General features: G+C 49.7%; 1 protein-coding gene across 1 annotated transcript in view; it reads right to left on the bottom strand.

Moving 5' to 3' along the window:
- Positions 1 to 19,674, bottom strand: part of EXOC6B (exocyst complex component 6B) — a 325,352-nt gene that overhangs the window by 57,468 nt on the left and 248,210 nt on the right. The window contains exon 19 of the mRNA XM_027660526.1: positions 17,380 to 17,453. Within this exon, the coding sequence (XP_027516327.1) occupies positions 17,380 to 17,453 (74 nt within the window). The remainder of the gene's footprint in view (positions 1 to 17,379; positions 17,454 to 19,674) is intronic.

The following is a 19,674-nucleotide window of genomic DNA, read 5'->3' as shown; positions in this document are numbered from 1 at the left end:
GTTTGAAGCCATTCCCCCTTGTCCTGTCCCTCCATCCCTTGTCCCCAGTCCCTCTCCAGCTCTCCTGGAACCCCTTTAGGTCCTGCAAGAGGCTCTCAGCTCTCCCTGGAGCCTTCTCTTCTCCAGCTGAACCCCCCCAAGCCATCTCACCATGAGGTGACAGCTGAGCTGCCCTGACCCCACCACGGGGAGCAACAGCAGATGCCCAAACAAATCCCAGCCCTGCCCAGACCACGCTGCCTCAGCTCTTCAGTCTCCCCTTTTGCATCTACATCCTGATTTTCTAGGCTGTTTTTTTTTTCTCTCCTGGCCTTGCCTCATGAACTGCTGAACGGCTTGGACACCTCCAAGCCATGACAGATGGCTCCACACGTTGCTGATGTGCTGGAATCCACCCCTGGATGCAGCTCATTGCCCAAACCCCAGCACAGAGCAACGGGGGAGCTGCACCAGAGTGGGTCACATTTCCATGGGCTTGTGCCTTTCCCCACTATTTATATCCTAAGTGTGATCAGATGAGAGCAGGAATAAAAAAAAAAAAAATATTCTTTCCACAGTCCATTACATCACCTTTTCCTCTTGGAAAAGTTTGTAACTTCATATATATTTATGCAGCCCCACACAGGCTGTGTTCTCTCTTTACAAGAGCAGAACATTCCCCTCATGTAAATTCGAGGATAATCTATAGGAAAAATATGCTACTGGAGAGAAATTTGGGCTGGAAGCTTCCTCTGCCTTCTATTAAGAGAAACTTTGGAGAAAGTTTCAAGTGGCTTAAAGGCAGAGGGATAATTAAATTCCCTAAATTATGGCTTTAAACTGAGAGGGGGCAGGGTTAGATGGGATAATGGGAAGGAATTCTCCCCTATGAGGGTGGAGAGGCCCTGGCACAGGTTGGACAGAGAAGTTGTGGCTGCCCTTGGATCCCTGGAAGTGTCCAAGGCCAGGTTGGAGCAACCTGGGCTAGTGGAAGGGGGTGGAAGGAGATGACATTTAAGGTCCCTTCCAACCCAAACCATGCCATGATTCTGGGACTGGAGTATAAAAAACACAAGCAGCATTTTTCCACCAACTGGGAAACGACCTGTGCAAATTCCTTCCATCAACCTGCTCCCACGACCGGCCACAACAACGTGCCCAAGAGCTTTTACAGCAACTTTGGACCCCAGTCACTTCAAACAGTAACTCCTACCTCCATCAGGGCAGAGGAGAAAACAGTGTGAACTTGGCTTGACCTTCGAGAAACCCCTGAACCTAAAAATATGAAAGACAAAACTGTTTCCACCGAGGAGCCGCCGCTCCGCAAAAACCGCCCTCCCGAAAAGCTGCCGGGTTCCTCTCAAACTAACCTCAAACACGAAGTAAAATAAAAAAAAATTCCAGGCTGCTATTTTCCTCCCGGCATCCTGGAATGCACATCTCAAGGACAGAACTGGCTGTTCAAATGAGCTCCTGCTCCTGCAGAAGCGATTGTTTTCAAACACTTTTTTTGAAAGGCGATTCTGCCCAGGGTCTGCATTCCAGGGAGGATTCCCTGCCCCCACGGCCACATTTTAAACATTAAGAGGAGGCAGAGCAAGAACAGACTTCGGAGACTTTTGTTCCGAGTTGCCACAAATGAAAAGGAGAAGAGATCTGATTTAATTTTTTTGTTGGGTTTCTGGTTTTTTTCGTCGTGCGCTCACAGCTTAATACTGCAGAGAATCACTGAGGCTGGAATGGACATTTATGATTATGGAATGGACATTTATGATCATGGAATGGACATTTATGATCATGGAATGGTTTAAGTTGGAAGAAACCTTGAAGATCATCTCATTCCACCCCCTGCCACGGGCAGGGACACCTTCCACTAGCCCAGATTGCTCCAAGCCCCGTCCATGGCCTTGGACACTTCCAGGGATCCAGGGGCAGCCACGGCTTCTCTGGGAAATTCATTCCAGCCCCTCCCTACCCTCACAGCCAGCAATTCCTTCCCAATATCCCATCTAAATGTCTCCTGTTTTACTTTAAAACAGTTCCCCCCTGTCTTGTCTGTGTACAAAGTCCCTCTCTCTGATTTTTTCAAGCCCCTTCAAGCACTTAAAGGCTCCAACAAGCTCTCCCTGGAACCTTCTCTTCTCCAGCCCCAACAACCCCCACACGGATCATTGAGTCCAGCAGGAGATTCCTCTGCCCTTGGATGTCCCACAGGCCAACAACAGTGTTGAAGGGAACAAATGAAGCCATTTGCAGAAAGACTCAACTCTCCTGGGTGGTTTTGAGCTCTGAGTCAGCGTGTGGGGACTATTCCTGGTGACGGGGGCACACCCGGCAAAGACTTTCTGCTCAGGTTCTCTTAATCTTGGAAACAAAAGATCCCAATCTACCATGGCTGTCATTCCTCATTACCACATCATTTCCCCATCAAGCCCTCATGTCAGCAACCAAATTAAGGTATTACACCCTGGAACATTTCGGGTGATTACAGCGGGGGAGTGTTTGCTCTTCCACTCGGGCAGATGCGGCCGCTGTGAACAGGAGGATGGGGAGATGCCAAGTGAGCCCTGGCGTGGGTCACACCTTCTCTGTCTGTCTGTCTGTCTGTCTGTCTGACACCGCGCAACACAAAAGCCAGACTTGTGTTTTTCTTATGATATTCAGCACATCAGGCTCCAGGCCGGGCTCAAAACACGCTTTAAAGAAAATTCAAAGGCACAAAGGAATCCACCCAGGGACAACCTGGATTTCCAGTGCCAGGAACTCCCAGCCCCACCCAGCCCAGCACCCACCAGGGAGACAGAACCAGTTCAGAGAATCCCAGAATGGTTTGGTTGGAAGGGACTTTAAAGATCATCTCATGCCACCCCCTTGCCATGGGCTGGGACACCTTCCACTGTCCCAGGTTGCTCCATGCCCCCTCCAACCTGGAGTTTATTTATGAGAAACTACAAAATAAAATTGAAAAAAAAAAAAAAAAAAAGGCACAGAAATTAAACAATCCACTGCTCACAAGAGATCTCATCCCAAAATACACAAAAACTCCCAACTAAGCACCAGAAACAAAAGCTCTGAAACCACCACGTCTGGTCAAGCCAAGCCCAAATTTAAACTCCCAACTAAGCACCAGAAACAAAAGCTCTGGAACCACCATGCCTGGTCGAACCAAGCCCAAATTATGACCAATTAATCAGAAAAGACAAGAACCGAGTCACAGGGCTAAAAATGAGCCCATTGAGTGAGCTCAGGATTTGCCCAAGCAAGGTGAAGGCTTGGGATGACTCACAGCACCCAACCGTCGCCATCCCAGATTACCCAGGGAACACAAGGTGGGTCGAGAAAGTTGGGCCAGTTACCACCAACTGTTACAGCATTTATTTATTTTCTCGTAAGTCAGAGCTGGTGAACAGCTCTTCAAACCCCAAATAAATTCTTACAGCTGTACTTTCAAACTCCAGTCCAAGCAACTCCAATATTTGTGTCCCAGAAACCTTCCTCTGTTGCCAGAGCTGTTTTCTCAACCAGGGTATGAGGGAACAAACATCAGGATCTCCCCTTCATTCCTGCACCAGGCCTTTCCAAATTCATGCCACGTGCTTTTTTTCCCAGAGGACCTCCCCTCCGAGTTGCAGCATTTCTGGGACTCGTTTGGCTGCAAAGCAGGAAAATTCTTAAAGCGAGTGAAAAGTTCATCCCAGCCCTCAGTAAGGAGTCAGAGTCACAACTGCTCTGGAGAAGGGAAAGGTCAGGTGTTCCTTCTCTCTCATGGGATCAATGAGGGACTTAGAGAATTACAGGATCACAGAGGGGTTTGGGTTGGAAGGGATGTTAAAGATCATCCAGTGCCACCCCCTGCCATGGGCAGGGACATCTTCCTCTAGCCCAGGTTGTTCCAGCCTGGCCTTGGACACTTCCAGGGATCCAGGGGCAGCCACAGCTTCTCTGGGAAACTCATACCAGTCCCTCATCACCCTTACAGGAAGGAATTCCTTCCCAATATCCCATCTATCCCTGCCCTCTGGCACTGGGAAGCCATTCCCTGCGTCCTGTCTCTCCATCCCTTGTCTCCAGTCCCTCTCCGGCTCTCCTGGAGCTTCTTTAGGCCCTGGAAGGTGCTGGAAGGTCTCCCCAGAGCCCTGTCTCCTCCAAGCATCAATCTAAAACCCTCTGCAGCTCCCTGAAGTCGACTTTAATGGCTCCACTCAAGCAACAACCTCTCTCTGCAATTATCCCGCCTATCCGGTCCCGCTAATGCGCTTGTTTACTCTCTACGGCAAACTCCGGATCGAGTGTCGGTTCATCCCCGGGATTCTTTCCCCTCAGCCAAGCCCAGCAGACCATGGTGGTAATTTAAACGCTGAAAGCCTCCCTGGTATCGATCCCGAGACTCGAGGCCAATGAGCTGTTCCACGGAAATATCCCCCCCCTTCCGAGGGAACCCCTTGGGAGGGGCTGGCGGAGAGGGGGGAATTTCAACGGATGAGGGAGAAGATTAATATGCATGAGCACACAAGTGGAATAAACGCTGCTCTTGGGGTGGGTTGTTGGGCTTGTTAGAAAGAGCCGGGGATTATCTGAGGGAACCACGTGGGAACACCCCAAGAGCTGCTGGTGGGTCTCTGCTTTCACCTGCCTGGCGTCTCCCGACGGCCCCCACGGCGCCCAGGAATGTGTTCAAGCATCCAGGAAAAACAGGGACCAAACGAGCAGCTTAGAGTTAAATACATTAAATACAACAAACACCGTCTGGAGTAGTCTGTCATCCTTCCCCCACCTGTCTTCCTCCACCTTTGGGGTTGATCTGTCTGCACACACGGGAAGATGGTGGGAACCACCCCACTCAGCCCTGTGGGAACCATCCAAACATTCCTGCTTTTCAGAGTGGATGAGTCAGAGGTTCAAAACCATTAAAACCCGTGTTTTTGGACCAAGGGGCACCAGCCACCCTTCCTGTGTCCATCAGAAGGGCCTCCTGTAGACACGTGGTCTGAGAGGTGTTTGCATCCCAAGGGAGTGGGAGGTGGAGAAGACTCCGCAGTTCTCCCACTGCTGAACCTCAGCTGAGCCAAGTCAGACGCAAGCTGGGACTCATCAGAAGCCATGGAAATGCCACAACCATTTCCAGAGGAAAGCTCAGCTCAGCTGGAACCTCAACTGCCCTTGGACATCCTTTAATTTAACTCCTCTCAGTGGAGAAAGGGTTGAGCTGTAAAATGAAGTCACTCGACTTCACCTCAGGAGTTACTGCAAACAACATGGCATGGAATCATGGAATCATTCAGGTTGGAAAAGACCTTTAAGATCATCCAGTCCAACCATCCCCCAGCACTGCCAAGGCCACCACTGACCCCTGTCCCCAAGTGCCACATCCACAGGGATTTTAAATCCCTCCAGGGATGGGGATCCACCACTGCCCTGGGCAGCTGTGCCAGGGCTGGACAACCCTTTCCAGGAGGAATTTTTCTCCAATATCCAATCTAAACTTCTCCTGGTGCAACCTGAGGCTGTTTCCTCTTGTCCTGCTGCTTGTTTTTTTGGGAAAAGAACCCGGCTCCCCCCTCCTGTCAGGGAGTTGCAGAGCCAGAAGGTCCCCCCTGAGGCTCCTTTTCTCCAGGCTGAGCCCCCTCCCAGCTCCCTCAGCCGCTCCTGCTGCTCCAGACCCTTCCCCAGCTCCATTCCCTTCCCTGCACACACTCCAGCCCCTCACCTTCATCCCATGATGCCCCTGAGCTGTGTCAGAGCACAACCAACACACCCTCCAGCACAGCAGAAACTCCTCAAGGGTCCACTTCCATCCCCACACAGAGGTCCTGCTCCTCTCACCCCCTGCATTCCTGACAGCCCTGGAAGTTCAGGAAGGCCTCCTGATCCAGAAGGAACCTACCCTCACTCTCTCCAGTCTCCAAACCTGTTCAGAGGTCCTGGTGCAACATCTGGGTGTGTTTGACCGGTTCCACCTCCAGCCAGATCCTCCAAGAGGCCCCCCCAGCAGAGAACTGCTGCCCCTCCATGCTGGTGGCCAGACCACCTCAACCTTCATCAATTAAAGGTTGGACTCGATGAGCTCAGAGATCTTTTCCAGCCTAAATGACTCCACGATTCTCTAATTAAAGACCATCAGCCTAATTGCTCTCTTCCTCCCTATGGATACGGCATGTGGAGCCCTCCTGGCATTCCACTGAGCTCATGCAGCACCTTGGAAGTCACACACTTGTTTAGGTCATGCATAAAAACAGGTGATAATGAGGGTATTGATGCCAATATTTAGTCAAAGTTGCACCTTGGATTTCTAATTCTTGTTGAACCTCTGAAGCTTTGGTGAGGTTTGATATGTTTCCAGGGTTAAGTGTTGGTTTTACTGATGGGCAGGAACATGAAGACAAGTTGAAAGCTGGAAACAAAACTGAGGATATTCCCAGAATGTGCTCCAATTTTTGCCTCATTCTTCGTATTTCTGTCTTGTTTAACACTGGGCATGAAGGACCACAGAGCATGGAATCATTCAGGTTGGAAAAGCCCTCTAAGATCCTCGACACCAGCACTGCCCAAGGCCATTAGTAATCCATGGCCCCAAGTGCCACATCCACATGGATTTTAAATTCTTCCAGGGATGGGGACTCCACCACCGCCCTGGGCAGCCTGTTCCAATTCTTGACCACTCTTTCAGTGAAGGAATTTTCCCAATATCCCACCTAAACCTCCCTGCTGCAACTTGAGGCCATTCCCTCTTGTCCTGTCCCTCGTTCCCGAGGAGCAGAGCCCGACCCCCACCCTGCTGTTTCCTCTCCACCTCCAAAAGAATGGCCCTTTGGACACCACGTTCCCAATTCCTGACTCCCTGAAGCTGCAGCTTCCCTGAAACCTCATCTCCCGTTCCCTCCACTCGCAGCTGTGACCTCAAAGCCCCAGTTTGTGGTTCTGACAGATGCTGACACACATCTAATTAACCAACCATCAGTCACACAACGCAGTTCAGGCCCTCAAGTGAAGGATCTGGTGCCATTTTAGGCACCTAAAAGCATCCGCCAGCTGCTGCTCCAGCAAGGCACAAATCCCTTGAAAGCCTGTGTCCTATCTTTTGTGGACACCTGGGACACCTCTGAGCTTCTGTCACAGCACCAGGAACCTACATTTACACACCTGAAGAACCATGGAACCATTTGGGTTGGAAAAACCCTCCAAGATCAAGTCCAACTGCTCTTCCAGCACTGCCAATTCCACCACTGACCCCTGTCCCCAAGTGCCACATCCACGTGGCTTTGAAATCTCTCCAGGGATGGGGACTCCACCCCTGCCCTGGGCAGGACAATCCTTTCCATGAAGGAATTTTCCCTGATATCCAACCTAATTAATACCTGTACCACTCCTATTCTGGAGGAAAACTGCACTTAAACACTGAAGCACCAATTTAGAGGCAGCACAAAACTTCCCACTGTCATCAGATCAACCTGTGGCCCCCTGGTAGATCCAGCCTAGAAAATAACCCATTTTTATATATATATATATATATATATATATATAAAATACCCCAAACACAACAAAAACTGTGCTTAAAAACAAACCCACATGCCCTGGAATCAGCAGAACCTACGGGAATATAAATTACCATTTTTATCACAGGATTTGGGGGGGACACACACATACTAATTAACCGAAAAACCATTCTGTGATCCTGTAAATCTAATAAAAAAGCTGAAATAAATCACAGTGAATGTTTCTTTGCTTTACAGTGCCACCTTGCTGTCAACTCATCAATAAAAATGACAACTGTGAAGGACCAGGGGTTTCATGAGAGATGGGAAGAACGTTGACCTCAAGTGACCCAGGAATCCTGGGCTGCAATAGAACATTAAACTCATCTTAATCTCAATTCTCAGCTTATTTGGAGCCATCTCCCCCCGATGGATTCCTCCAAAGCTCCACCACCACTCCTGCAGCTTCTCTCCACAGCTCCACTTGAAGCACGAAGAGGTCGAGTTCCCTCTCCAGTGTCTCCTGTCTGACACATCAGTCACCTGCCTTTCCTCACAGAGCTCATCTCGCTGATTAACTTCTTAATCCACGTGTCCAGCTCCACAGAAACCCCTCTCAGTGTTTGCACTCTTGAAATCAAACAGGGGAAAAAAAAAAATCAATGGGAGACTCCGACAACGAAGCGCTCTGGGACCTCGTGTCCGGGACGCAATTAACTGCTCATTCCTGAGGGATCAGGGGCACCAAGGCCTTGCAATCAAAGTCACCTTGATGGACACCAGTGCTCCTGTCCTGTGGGATGCCCCCAGATGTCCATCACACCACTGGGGTTATTCCTGAAAGTCAACTGGCAAAATACCAGGAGATAACGTTTCCTCGCCCTGAAACGCTCCGGCTGCACTCGAGAGATCCCAAGGAGAAGAATTACACGGATGAATCGGGATTCTGTTTCCCTGCGGCTTCAAAGACAAGGCTGCTCCACAAAGCTGCCTTTGCCACCCACCAAGATCCAGCTGGGGCGTCCCAGGGAGCCCCAGAAGCTGAGACGGGAGATGCTTCCCTTTCACGGCAGCAATGGGAGCTCTCAGGGGGGGAAAAACCCCCCACGGTGCACAGGGTGAAGGTTGGATGTCATGAAAGGCAGCTCCATGAAAGCTTTCTTTATGGAATGCTCTTCCTCCCCAGCTCAGGACTGACAGCTCCCAGGCACGCACCGATCGCCGGGGAGGGTTTGGTTTCATGGGGATGTTGAGGTGAAGGGCAACCACCTCTGGCCCTCTCCATTCCCCATCAGTCCTGCCTCAGTCAGCAGGTTAAAGGTGCCAGTGGGCCCTGTGACTCCAGGGGTGTCCGTTTTCCTGGTTGGATGAGTGGCACGGCAGGGAGGAGATCCCGCCTCCCACCCGCTCCGGAGGCTCATCCCTGAACCTGCTCCAGGGGGATGGACCACGGGCAGCCTGAGCTGAAGGTGCTCAGGAGGAGCCAAGGGGCCAAAGTCGGGTCTCAAAGGAATAAAATCCAATGGAATCATGTTCCTGTGCCAGCTCAAAGTCCCCTTTGGTTGAAGTTCTTCACGGGTCCCACCCGAGCGGCTGCACTACTTGTTTCACCACAAAATTTGGGCAAACTGGTCTAGAGGAAGGTGGGTTGGAACAAGATGGTCTTTAAGGTCCCTTCCAACCCAAACCATTCCGTGAATCCATGATTATGGTGAGAAAAGCATCTCTCACCTCACCATCTCTCGCTCCCAACATCAATCCCCGCTCGGCGCCCTGTTGACGTGACACCTCAAAGAATTCAACGCCCAACCAGGAGGCAGAAAACTCTATTTCTCCCTTTCCAATTCCTCCATTTCCGCCCTTTATTTCTTTTGTCTAGGCCAGAAAAACCCTTCCAGTGAAAGAGGATTTGATTGTTTGTTTGCTTTCATTGTTCCAGCCCGTAAAGTGTCGACAGGCTCCACAATTTCCACGGCACGGAAACCCAGGCAGAGCAGAGAAGTGCTAACAGAATATGTTTGCACTCCTCATTTTTTTTTTTTTTTTTTGGTTTTGCTTCAAGGCTCTGGGGAGCATCCAGGCACTTTTAAATCCTCACCACACCAACACATCCTTCCTGGATGGAGAGTGATGGATTCTGAGGCTGAGTGGCTCAATGGACGCAGGGTCGCTGTGATTTTAATACAACTGAACTACAAAAGCCTGGGTTTAAAGGAATATACAGACTGGTTTAAACCCAACAAGGCAGGAAAATCAGAGTCAAGGCTCTAAATTTCCTCTCAGCTCACTTCTTGTTGTCCTTCCCTCTTCCCATCCCTTTTCTGCAGAGCACAGCTTGGAATTCTGGCCCAAACTTTTAAGGATCCTTCCTTTGTGAGTCAGGCACTTAACACTGATTTAAAAATAAATAAACTACTTAATGTGCCTTTTCCCAATATTGTGGGGTTTGGAGCACTGAAAAAAAAAGGAACCCTGAGTCTAACAAGTAAGAAACACAGTGGTTTGGCCAAGCCCCTGGAATGTCCTTCCCGGTGTGCCAGGTAAGCTGGAGCCTGAGGGATTCCTGCAAGGCTCCCTGGGCAATGCCTGCCCACCAATCCATGTCTGAGCACATGGATCCACAGAAAGATGCTTTGGAGAGGAGAAAAAATGGCTTTATGTATCACCCACGATGGGTTCCCAATGAGGAACAACATTCCCAATGAGTATTCTGAGCAGAGTGAGCAGCTCCAGAGGTGTGGGATGCCTGGAGGAGCCTGGATATCAGTTGGAGCTCAGCCTGAACTGTAGGAGGTCCCAAGACAGCTTGCAAACCATCTCTTGCTACTTCTCAGATGTGTCACAACTGCCCTGAGACAGCTTTTAATCGAGGTCCAAGTGGTTTTCCAGAGAAGAGGAAGCAGTTTGGTGTGATGTTACCAACAGGGTTAAACCACCAAGGTGCCACCACCAAGGCAGAAGGATCAGGTGATATGAAGAGCATGAAATCAGGCCAAAAAAAGAACCCTCATTAAACATATTTGGGGGTTTGTTTGTGAATTTTGCTTGTCTTGTTTCTAAAGTCATTCCTTTCCTCTTCTCTTTCTATTTCTTCACCTCCTCCAAGTTTCCTAAGGAGCCATGGGGTGGGAGAGGGATGGATGGGGACACCTAAACACCTTGACTGAAGGGAGTTGGTCTCTTCTCCCAGGGAACAAGGGATAGGACAAGAAGAAATGGCCTCAAGTTGTGCCAGGGGAGGTTTAGGTTGGATATTGGGAATATTCCTTCATGGAAAGGGTTGTCCAGCCCTGGTCCAGCTGCCCAGGGCAGTGGTGGAGTCTTATCAAATATTATTAAATCTTATTAAATCTGTAACTTACTAAATCTGTAACTACACACATTTTCAAAGGTAATTTCATTTCAAATATAGACTTAGAAAAAAAAAAAATCCAAGCATTTCTTTAGAGGGAAAACTTAATATCCAAGTCTTTTTTTGTGTGGTTTTTTTTTGTCTTACAGGTAACCTTGGAGAGGAACCTCAGCACGATGCTGGGGCAGCCCAGACACCCCTGAGCTCCTCCAGAAATGAACCCCAGGCTGCACCTTTGCTTTGGCCTCCCCAGGCAATCTGGCACTTAGAAAAACCAGGATAATTGGAATTCCAGAGGTGGGACAGAGGATGAAGGCGATAATGTTCATATTCTGGGACAATAATAATAATAACAATTTCTGGGAAGCTGCTGTGGTTACGGCCTCTGGATGCCTAGAAAAGCCTCTATCATTCTCGGGGGGTGTCAGGAAACAAAATATCATTTAATTGGCAGTGATTAGTTCAGCTGGAAGTCAGACACCTGCCCTTTCTGGGCTCCATCATCTGCTCTGAGACTCTTCAGGTCTTCGTGTTTGCACAAGACCCAGCAAAAAATGGGATGGCCCCTGGGCACCACCTTAATGAACACAATGAGTAAGGTTGGATGCCTTATCCAGGAGATATCCATCAGTGGCAGGAGCTCGGAGAGGAGCCACAAAGGTAATGAACGGCCTGGAGATGAGATCTTAACAGCAAAGCCCTCTGTCTAAGGGCAGGGATCACACCAGTCCCCACCCAGCACTGCTGGGAAATGAGGAATTAGGGCTCACCTGCAGCATGTGTCTTCACACCTCTCAGTGCTCAAGGTTGAATGAAGGATTCATGGAATTCAATGTTCCACTGGACTATTGCAATCTACTTGGAAGGGGCCGTGCTTGAGAGCTGGCCCAGGGCTTTGGATCGTGGGGCTGGAGAGGAGGATGTGGCAGAATGGTTAAATTAATTAAATTAAATGATTACATGAATTAAGTAAAATTAAGTGTCATTAAGGACACGGTAAACACAGGAGTGAAGGGATGCAGGTCAGAAGAGAGGAGAGAATGGAAGAGGCTGATGGTTGGACTTCATGATCTTGGAGGGCTTTGCCAACCTTAATGATTCTCTGACGATTAAGGGAGATGTGAAATGGAAATGTTGCCTTCCCATGGTAAAATTCCCCTTGTGAAGGGCATTAAACACACCAAAGATGTTGAAACCGGAATGACCAGAGACCCAAAAGCACAGGAGTGCTTCTCAAAATCATGGAATCATGGAATGCTGTGGGTTGGAAGGGACCTTAAAGCTCAGCTGTTCCAAGGGACACCTTCCACTAGCCCAGGTTGTTCAGAGCTCCCTCCAACCCGGCCACAAACACTTCCAGGGATGGGGAAGCCACAGCTTCTCCAGGAAAACCTGGACAGTGCCATGGGAGAACCAGCCGAGATGAGGTTGAAGATGGGCAAGTGGGGCAGGGGGATGAGAGCCCAGAGAACAATCTGGAGGCGAGAAACAGCCACAGAAACGAGCTGAAAAAACCCATGAGTCACCTTTTCATCTCTGCCCCGCTGCATCCAGTGACTAACAAACCCAGTTCATTTGTCTGCAGCTCCTCCTCCAACGGAGCCCTTGGGAGACACAAGCAAGTACATGCGGAGAGGAGACACCTCGCTGGGATAGTTCATTTAATTGATCAGCCCTTTAATGTGATTTCCAGCTTCTGTTGGATCTACCAGCAAAACAAGTCGGGAAAAAAAATCAGCCAAACCAGTTTCCCCAGCAGCAGAGTCGGGGCTGGCTCTGAGGCTCAGCCAGTGTCTTGTTTTCATGTTGCTCCTCGGATATCTCGTGTCTTTAAACCACATTTAACAGCAAAATATATAAAAACAGGTCAAAAAAAACCCAACCCAAAGCTTCCTGCCTGGTGGGAATGGTGGGAATGTTGTTCTGGATGGTCCCTTGGAGCGCTTGGAGGGACCATGTCCACCTTCCCACCATCACAATGCCTCTGCTACCAGAGCACACAGGTGGCCAGAGCCTTCAGTGTCGTGTCAAGGGGCCCAAATTTTTAGGGGCTTTCCCTTCACTATGCCCTGAGTTGGGTATGGAAGCCCTGGACCACATGGAAGCAGCAGGAGAAAGGGCTATACATCCCATAGAATCCTGGAATATCCTGAGTTGGAAGGGACCCACAAGGATCATCCATCCAGCTCCTGGCCCTGCACAGACACCCCAACAATCTCACCTGTCCCTGACAACATTGTCCAAACATTCCTTGAGCTCTGGAAGGTTTGGGGCCATGACCATTCCCTGGGAAACCAGTCTGGGATTCTATGAAAGGGATAAATGGGAATTGTGTTCCTGAGGGGCGTAACCTTTTATTAAGCATCTCTATCAGAGGTAATAAGAGAAAAATTAATGCATCAGAGGGAGATCTTTCATTCCCCAGCTGGGCTGGGATCCAACAGGAACCCACAACAACCACAACTGGCTTTCCAATATGAGAAAACACACACAAAATATCTGTTATGGGACAAGCAGTAAACACAAAATCATGGGATGGTCTGGGTTGGAAGAGACCTTGAAGATCATCCAGTTCCAAACCCCTGCCATGAGCAGGGACACCTTCCACTAGAACAGGTTGCTCCAACCTGGCCTTGGACACTTCCAGGGATCCAGGGGCAGCCACAGCTTCTCTGCCCAACCTGGGCCAGGGCCTCCCCACCCTCCCAGCCAGGAATTCCTTCCCAATATCCCCTCTAACCCTGATCTTGTCTGTCTTAACCTCACTGCTGGGCTTTGAAGAGCTGATGTTGAAATTCAAACCCACCAAGTCACAGCTATAAAATAAACCAGGAAAATGATGGAGAGGAGTGGAATCTCCCTGTCCTCATCCCTTGCACAGCCACGTCCCTCCAGCCAGGTGGGTTCCCACCTGCCTTTCCCCTCGACGTTGAATTTTGCGCTTGCAGAGGAAATTCAACACATGGGATTTATGATTCCCTGGACAGAGGGAGAGAGAGGTCTGGAGCAAGGAGCTCTAATCCATCCCCTTACATTCCCTCACCAGAACCCAGAGTGAAATTCTTGGAGTGCTGGACACAGATTCCCCTTGGAAGGCGGCCACGAGCGCCGATCTGGCTGTGAGGGGAGATCAGAGTGGCTCTGCACTGCAGCAGCTCCACAGACAAACATCAAACCTTCCTCTTCCACTCCCTTGCTCACAACAAACCCATGGAAACGCAGAGCTAAAGCATTCCCAGCTGGCCAGAAGCTGGGGAGAAAACCGGGAACTGATTCCAAGAGCAGGCTCTGGGCTGATCCCAAAGCTCCTGGAGATCCTCAGAGGGATTTGGACATCCAGTGGTTGAAAGCAAGAGGCAGAAGACTCAGTTATTTCATATTTTAACAAGGTTGTTTGTGGGATTAGATTCAGTGCAGATTTCTAAAACACAGCACTGAGGGGGAAAGAACAAAGTTAAACTCGAGGGGGAAAACCATTGTTTCCTTGTAAAACCTTAAATATCCGAGTCTCACTCCTACAGAAGGATTTGAGATGCAACTTGGTTTATTTTAGCACTTCATTAGAGGTACTTGTGGATTTAGAATTGTCCCAGGATGGGAAAAAAAGTCCCTTTTTAAATTACTGTCTGCTCGGAAGAGTGATTTTGATCATCTGGGCTTGACTCTTTTCCTCTTCACCACATGGTGATGGATTTGCTCCCAATTTCCTCGAGCACAAGAGGAAAATCAGGCCTGAAATGTACTCAAGGAGGAGCTCTGATGCCCCAAGACAGCACCTTTTCAGTGTTTATTTCCCACTACAGGAATAGTGGGAAATAAATAATATCTGTACTCAAGACATAAACCGAGTCACCACATTTTCCTATCACTTCATATTTTACTGCACCAAGAATCAATTTTGGTCATTCCCCTAAACTTGACCATCCCACATTATTTTGAATTTTTTCTCTCATCTACAATTGCTCTGTAACAGCTACTACTGAACTATGTTGGGAAGGGAGGGGAAACCCCTTTAACCTCCCTATTTTGGTGCATTTTTGCCCAGTGAAAACAGCCAGAAGCACAAACAGTTCCAGGTGGTATCTTTTAAGTCAATATTGTGTTAACATTTCCCAGAATCACAGAGTGGTTTGGGTTGGAAGAGACCTTGAAGATCATCCAGTTCCAAACCCCTGCCATGAGCAGGGACACCTCCCACTAGAACAGGTTGCTCCAACCTGGCCTTGGACACTTCCAGGGATCCAGGGACAGCCACAGTTTCTCTGCCCAACCTGGGCCAGGGCCTCCCCACCTTCACATCTTCCCAAGACCTAATTTAAACCTGCCTTATTTCAGTTTAATTCGGTGGCTTAAAAGACAGAGAACACAATGTACAAACAGAACAAATTAAAACCAACTCAAAGAACAAAACAAAGACCCCTCCTTGCTGTGCCTTTATCCATTCACCTTCCCATCTGTGCCCTGCTCCCAGCTGGAACTGCAGTCCAGCAAGAAGCACCACGGTGGTGGGAGCACTGGAGCTCTGAAGGCCACAAAGAAGCCAACAGAGCTTCACATGGATGGAGTTGGGTGACCCACAGGCCACTGTCAGGACCAGGGGATCTCGGAAATATCTCACCTTTCCATGTTATTGCTAAACTTGATAAGGCAGTGATAGGTGGAATCCTCTCTGCTTGGAGCAGTGAGGTGTTGTCCACTATCTGTACAACACTGGGCAACAACAAGCATCCCTGTGATCCAGAAGACCCAGAACTGCCTGTCCTCACCTGACAGTCCACAGGCAAGAGCATCTTGCCTTTCTCCTCACAGTACTCACAGAACGGTTTGGGTTGGAAGGGATCTTTAAGATCATCCAGTTCCAACCTCCTGCCATGGGCAGGGACACCCTCCACCAGACCAGGCTGCTCTGAGTGCATCAAACCTGGCCTTGAAATTCAGATATACTTCTAAATACAATAAAAAAAGTTGGGATTCGCTTCCCAAACAAAGAGGGAAACCTCCATGTACAAAGAAGACCATTTGCCAGAGGAGCAGGCTCAGCCTTCTCCTCCCCCAAGGTGGATTCCCTTGGCTGAGCTCTGCACTTCTGAACCTCACACACATTTATTTCCCTGCCTAAGCACAGCTGAACCTCTCTGAGCACTTTGAAGGCCTTTCACTCTTCAAACAGCCACCGCTTTCCTCTTCAGAACCCCTGCATTCCCACCCTGGGGCTTGGAAGAGGCCCAAAGCCTCCACGTCTCCTCACACCCGGGAGGCCGCGGGCGCGTGGGGCTCCCCCCGGTCAACGAAGTGCCAAGAAGCTAATGAAGATAAAAGTGTCAAGGCAGGGCAGTGATAACACACACCTCTGCCACGGAGCTACTTTGACCGCTCCGCAAACAACTTTGGCAGCTCCTGGCAGGCCCGAGACCGAAAAGAGGCACCTCCACGTTATTAAAACGTCTCGCTGCTCTGCACAAGCGCCGCGCGATGACAAATTGCTGCCCGCGCATCAATTGGGTTTTCTGAGAAGTTCTCAAACCCTGACGGGTTAAAAAGCGGCTCCGAGCGTGAATCAGAGCCCCGGTGGTAGGAGATCATCGATACAAGGGATTATGCAGATTGAAGAAATACCCTCGGCACCCGAAAGTTTTCAGAATGCAAGCTACGTCAACCCTGAAAACAAGAGGCACTGCATCATGATGGCAGGAGGGACAAAGCCAGGGGGGTTTAACAGACAAAAAAAGATTGTTTTAATAGGAGAGAAGCATCAGTCATTGAGTCTTACTTCATTCAGACTTTCTATCCAACCCATCCATCTTCGGTGCCAAGAGATGACAGGACCACCTCACTTTTCCCCCCGGCCTAGTGTATCAATAATGCCCATTTCTACCCCAAACAAATGACTCCCCAGAACGGCCCTTTTCCCGAAACTGGCTTGCCAAGCCCCACAGACGCCTCACTACCTGCTATGGTCAACTTGGCTCTAACGGGGGCCCCTCCAGAGGTGGCCACCGATGGGTGGAGCCTTCCCCAGTCACCTTCCCCAAGAGCCACTTTGTCATTCGTGGCTGGGGAAGAGGGGACCGAGGAGGGGGGGGGTGGCTGAGCCAGAGAGGGCCACAACCTCCGAAGGGGCACGGACACAGGGGAATGCAAATCCCCCCTGCCCTCCCAAACGCCTCTGGGGGCATTATCTGGGAACAAAAGTCCCCAAGGCGGGCGGGCTCTGCATCACTGCTCTCTCTGTTCCACCACCTGCTCGGCGTCCGCCCGGGGAGCCGCCGCGTTCCCTCCGCGTCGCGGCCGCAGAAGCCAACGGGAGCACAATGGGTCCCACCAGCCCAGGGTCAGGCCTGGTTTTCTTCCTCACCCTCATCCCACCAGCCCTTTTCACCTCTACCACCTCCAGGAGCCGCAGAGCGCTCAATAAGGAGGTGGCTTCGAGAGAGGAGAGGAGGGGGGGGGGGAAATATAGGTCTCTGGCGTAAATCACTGACGCCGTTTCCCCTCCTCTCCCCTTCCCTTAAGACCTGATGGTCTTCAGTCACACATCTTAAAAGAAAAACAAAAAACAAAACCACAAAGACTTACTTGTCTCAAGTCGATGAAGGCCAACTGCAGCGTGTCCCCTTGGAACCCAGGCACTGGGCCGGATCTGGCAAACTCTGTGGGAAAGAAAAGAGGATAAAAAGCGCCTTTAACTAACCATGGACAGGGAGATTGGCAGACGGATGACAGGGAAGACAAGAGAGGCTGGGGGAGAGGAGGACCGCGCTTCTAAGGAGTCATGTCTCCCTCCCTTCAGCGTCTTTGTTCGCCCTTCAAAATTCGTGTCATCAAAACACCATTAATTCCACCGTCCTGACAGCAAGGAAACTGTACTAATTCGACCTGAAATTTATTCCCATGAGCCGCACTGGGCTCCAGAGTATTTGTTTTGTGAACGGACAAACAACTCGCCCAGAAGAAAGAGGGGAGGACGGGGGGGGTGGAAAAAGTTTTTCCTCTCGACACAATAAAATCTTCAGCTGTGAAAACTCCTTTTCAGTTCCGAAAGCTATTTATATTTTAGGGCGCTGAAGGAATTTTCTAATTTCACGCCTGTCACCAGGCCCCACGAGCATTCATCAAAAAAATATGCCCGGCAGCACCATTAATTATTGGGCAGCGGATCATTTGCATGATCTGGTGGCGGCGCGCTCTCGGGAAGAACCGTTGGGTGGCATGTTGATTCCTGGTGGATGAAGACATCTGACAACACAATAACGTCGGCTTCCGAGGCGAAGAGAATATTCCCAAGGGCCACGTTTATCTCCCTCCCCGGTGTAACCTGGCCAAAATTTCATACTCTGGTCATTCATTTTTTTCTTCTAATCCATCCTTTAAGCCAAACCTAAACCCACTTGAATGAAGCCGTGTCAGAGGACTTTAGTCCTTCCATGGCTCTTAGCGGCTTTTGCTCGGCCAACGGCCACACGTATCCGAGGGCGCCTTTTGACGACACGCCCGAGGTTGGTTTTGCCCGACTTCACTTTGTTTTCACCCTTTCTGGTTACAGCTTTATCTCCTCTCTGCTCCTTTCAGCACCCAAGGGGCATTGTTTGTGAAGCCACAACTCGACGTCGCCAAAGACTCGAGAGGGAGAGTCTGCCCTTGGCCGTGGAGACGTTGCACATGGAATGAAATGTTTTCTCAGGATGAAACCGAGCGACAAGGAAGAAGGGAGAGGAAAATATACACCAGCACATAGATTTTACACTTATATGGCCCATTATTGCCCAACTATCTTGTTTTTTACTCGACAGAGATACTCAGAACAGCTCCTAAAGCTCCACAAATATGAGGGTTAAGGATGGCTCAACAACAAGGAAGGAGGATTTGCCTTTTGTCTCTGAGGTTAATCAGAGGGACTAATGGACAAAGTCACTTCGTGCCAGATGGTCTTCTCCTTGAACGCTTCTCCTTCCAAAACCTATCAAGCAAATACCACAGAAGAAGGAAAATAAATCATCACGTTCCTATTTTGAAATACTTCCTAGAGCAGCCCCATCCCAGGAGCAGCCTCATGGTTCTAATGAGAAGATTAATGAATTAGACACCAAGATTCAGCTCTGTTCCCGAACTGCCTTATTGCTGGGAAGCAAAGAAGAGTTATTTGTCAAATTTCTTGCTCCACCTTCCATTAAAACCTTGGGATGGAGAACATCCTTCAACACAGACACAGGTACCTCCAGGGGCACTGTGGCCACTTGTCAGACACCCACAGCTCTGCTTTTTAATAGTCTCAGATGCCAGAAGAGCTTTGAGATTGGAGCCATCGCTCATCTTCGCGGTGATCAGTCAAGTGAGAACTGCTGCAGGACAGCAGCAAACACGCCTGGAAAACCAGCACTTTTATCCCACCTTGCTACTCAAGAGGAATAATGAAAAAATGCAAGGAGAAATTAGGGATGTGATCACTCCCATTTAGGTTTTGGATAGGAAAAACACAAATCAGAGCCAGGAGGAACCATCCGTGGTTGTCCCTACAGAGTTTTTCATGGGATAGGACCGGACAGAGATTATTGGGAAGGAATTGTTGGTTGGGAGGGTGGGGAGGTCCTGGTCCAGGCTGCCCAGAGAAGCTGTGGCTGCCTCTGGATCCCTGGAAGTGTCCAAGGCCAGGTTGGAAGGGGCTTGGAGCAAGCTGGGATAATGGAAGGTGTCCCTGCCCATGGCAAGGGGTTGGAATGAGATGAGCTTTCAGGTCCCTTCCAACCCAACTCATTCCATGATTCCATGAGATGGGAGCTGTTCAGCTTCCAGCCAGTTTCACTGCCCAGTCCTGCAATATTCAGGACGCAGGGACTTTACATTTACCCCTCAGAAAACTGGTTTAATTAATTC

This window comes from Corapipo altera, unplaced genomic scaffold (assembly GCF_003945725.1).
Source record: "Corapipo altera isolate COAL_440 unplaced genomic scaffold, ASM394572v1 295, whole genome shotgun sequence".
NCBI classification, from domain to species: Eukaryota; Metazoa; Chordata; class Aves; order Passeriformes; family Pipridae; genus Corapipo; species Corapipo altera.
The sequence above is the reverse complement of the archived record's forward strand: the minus strand, read 5'-3'. Positions and strand labels throughout refer to the sequence as shown.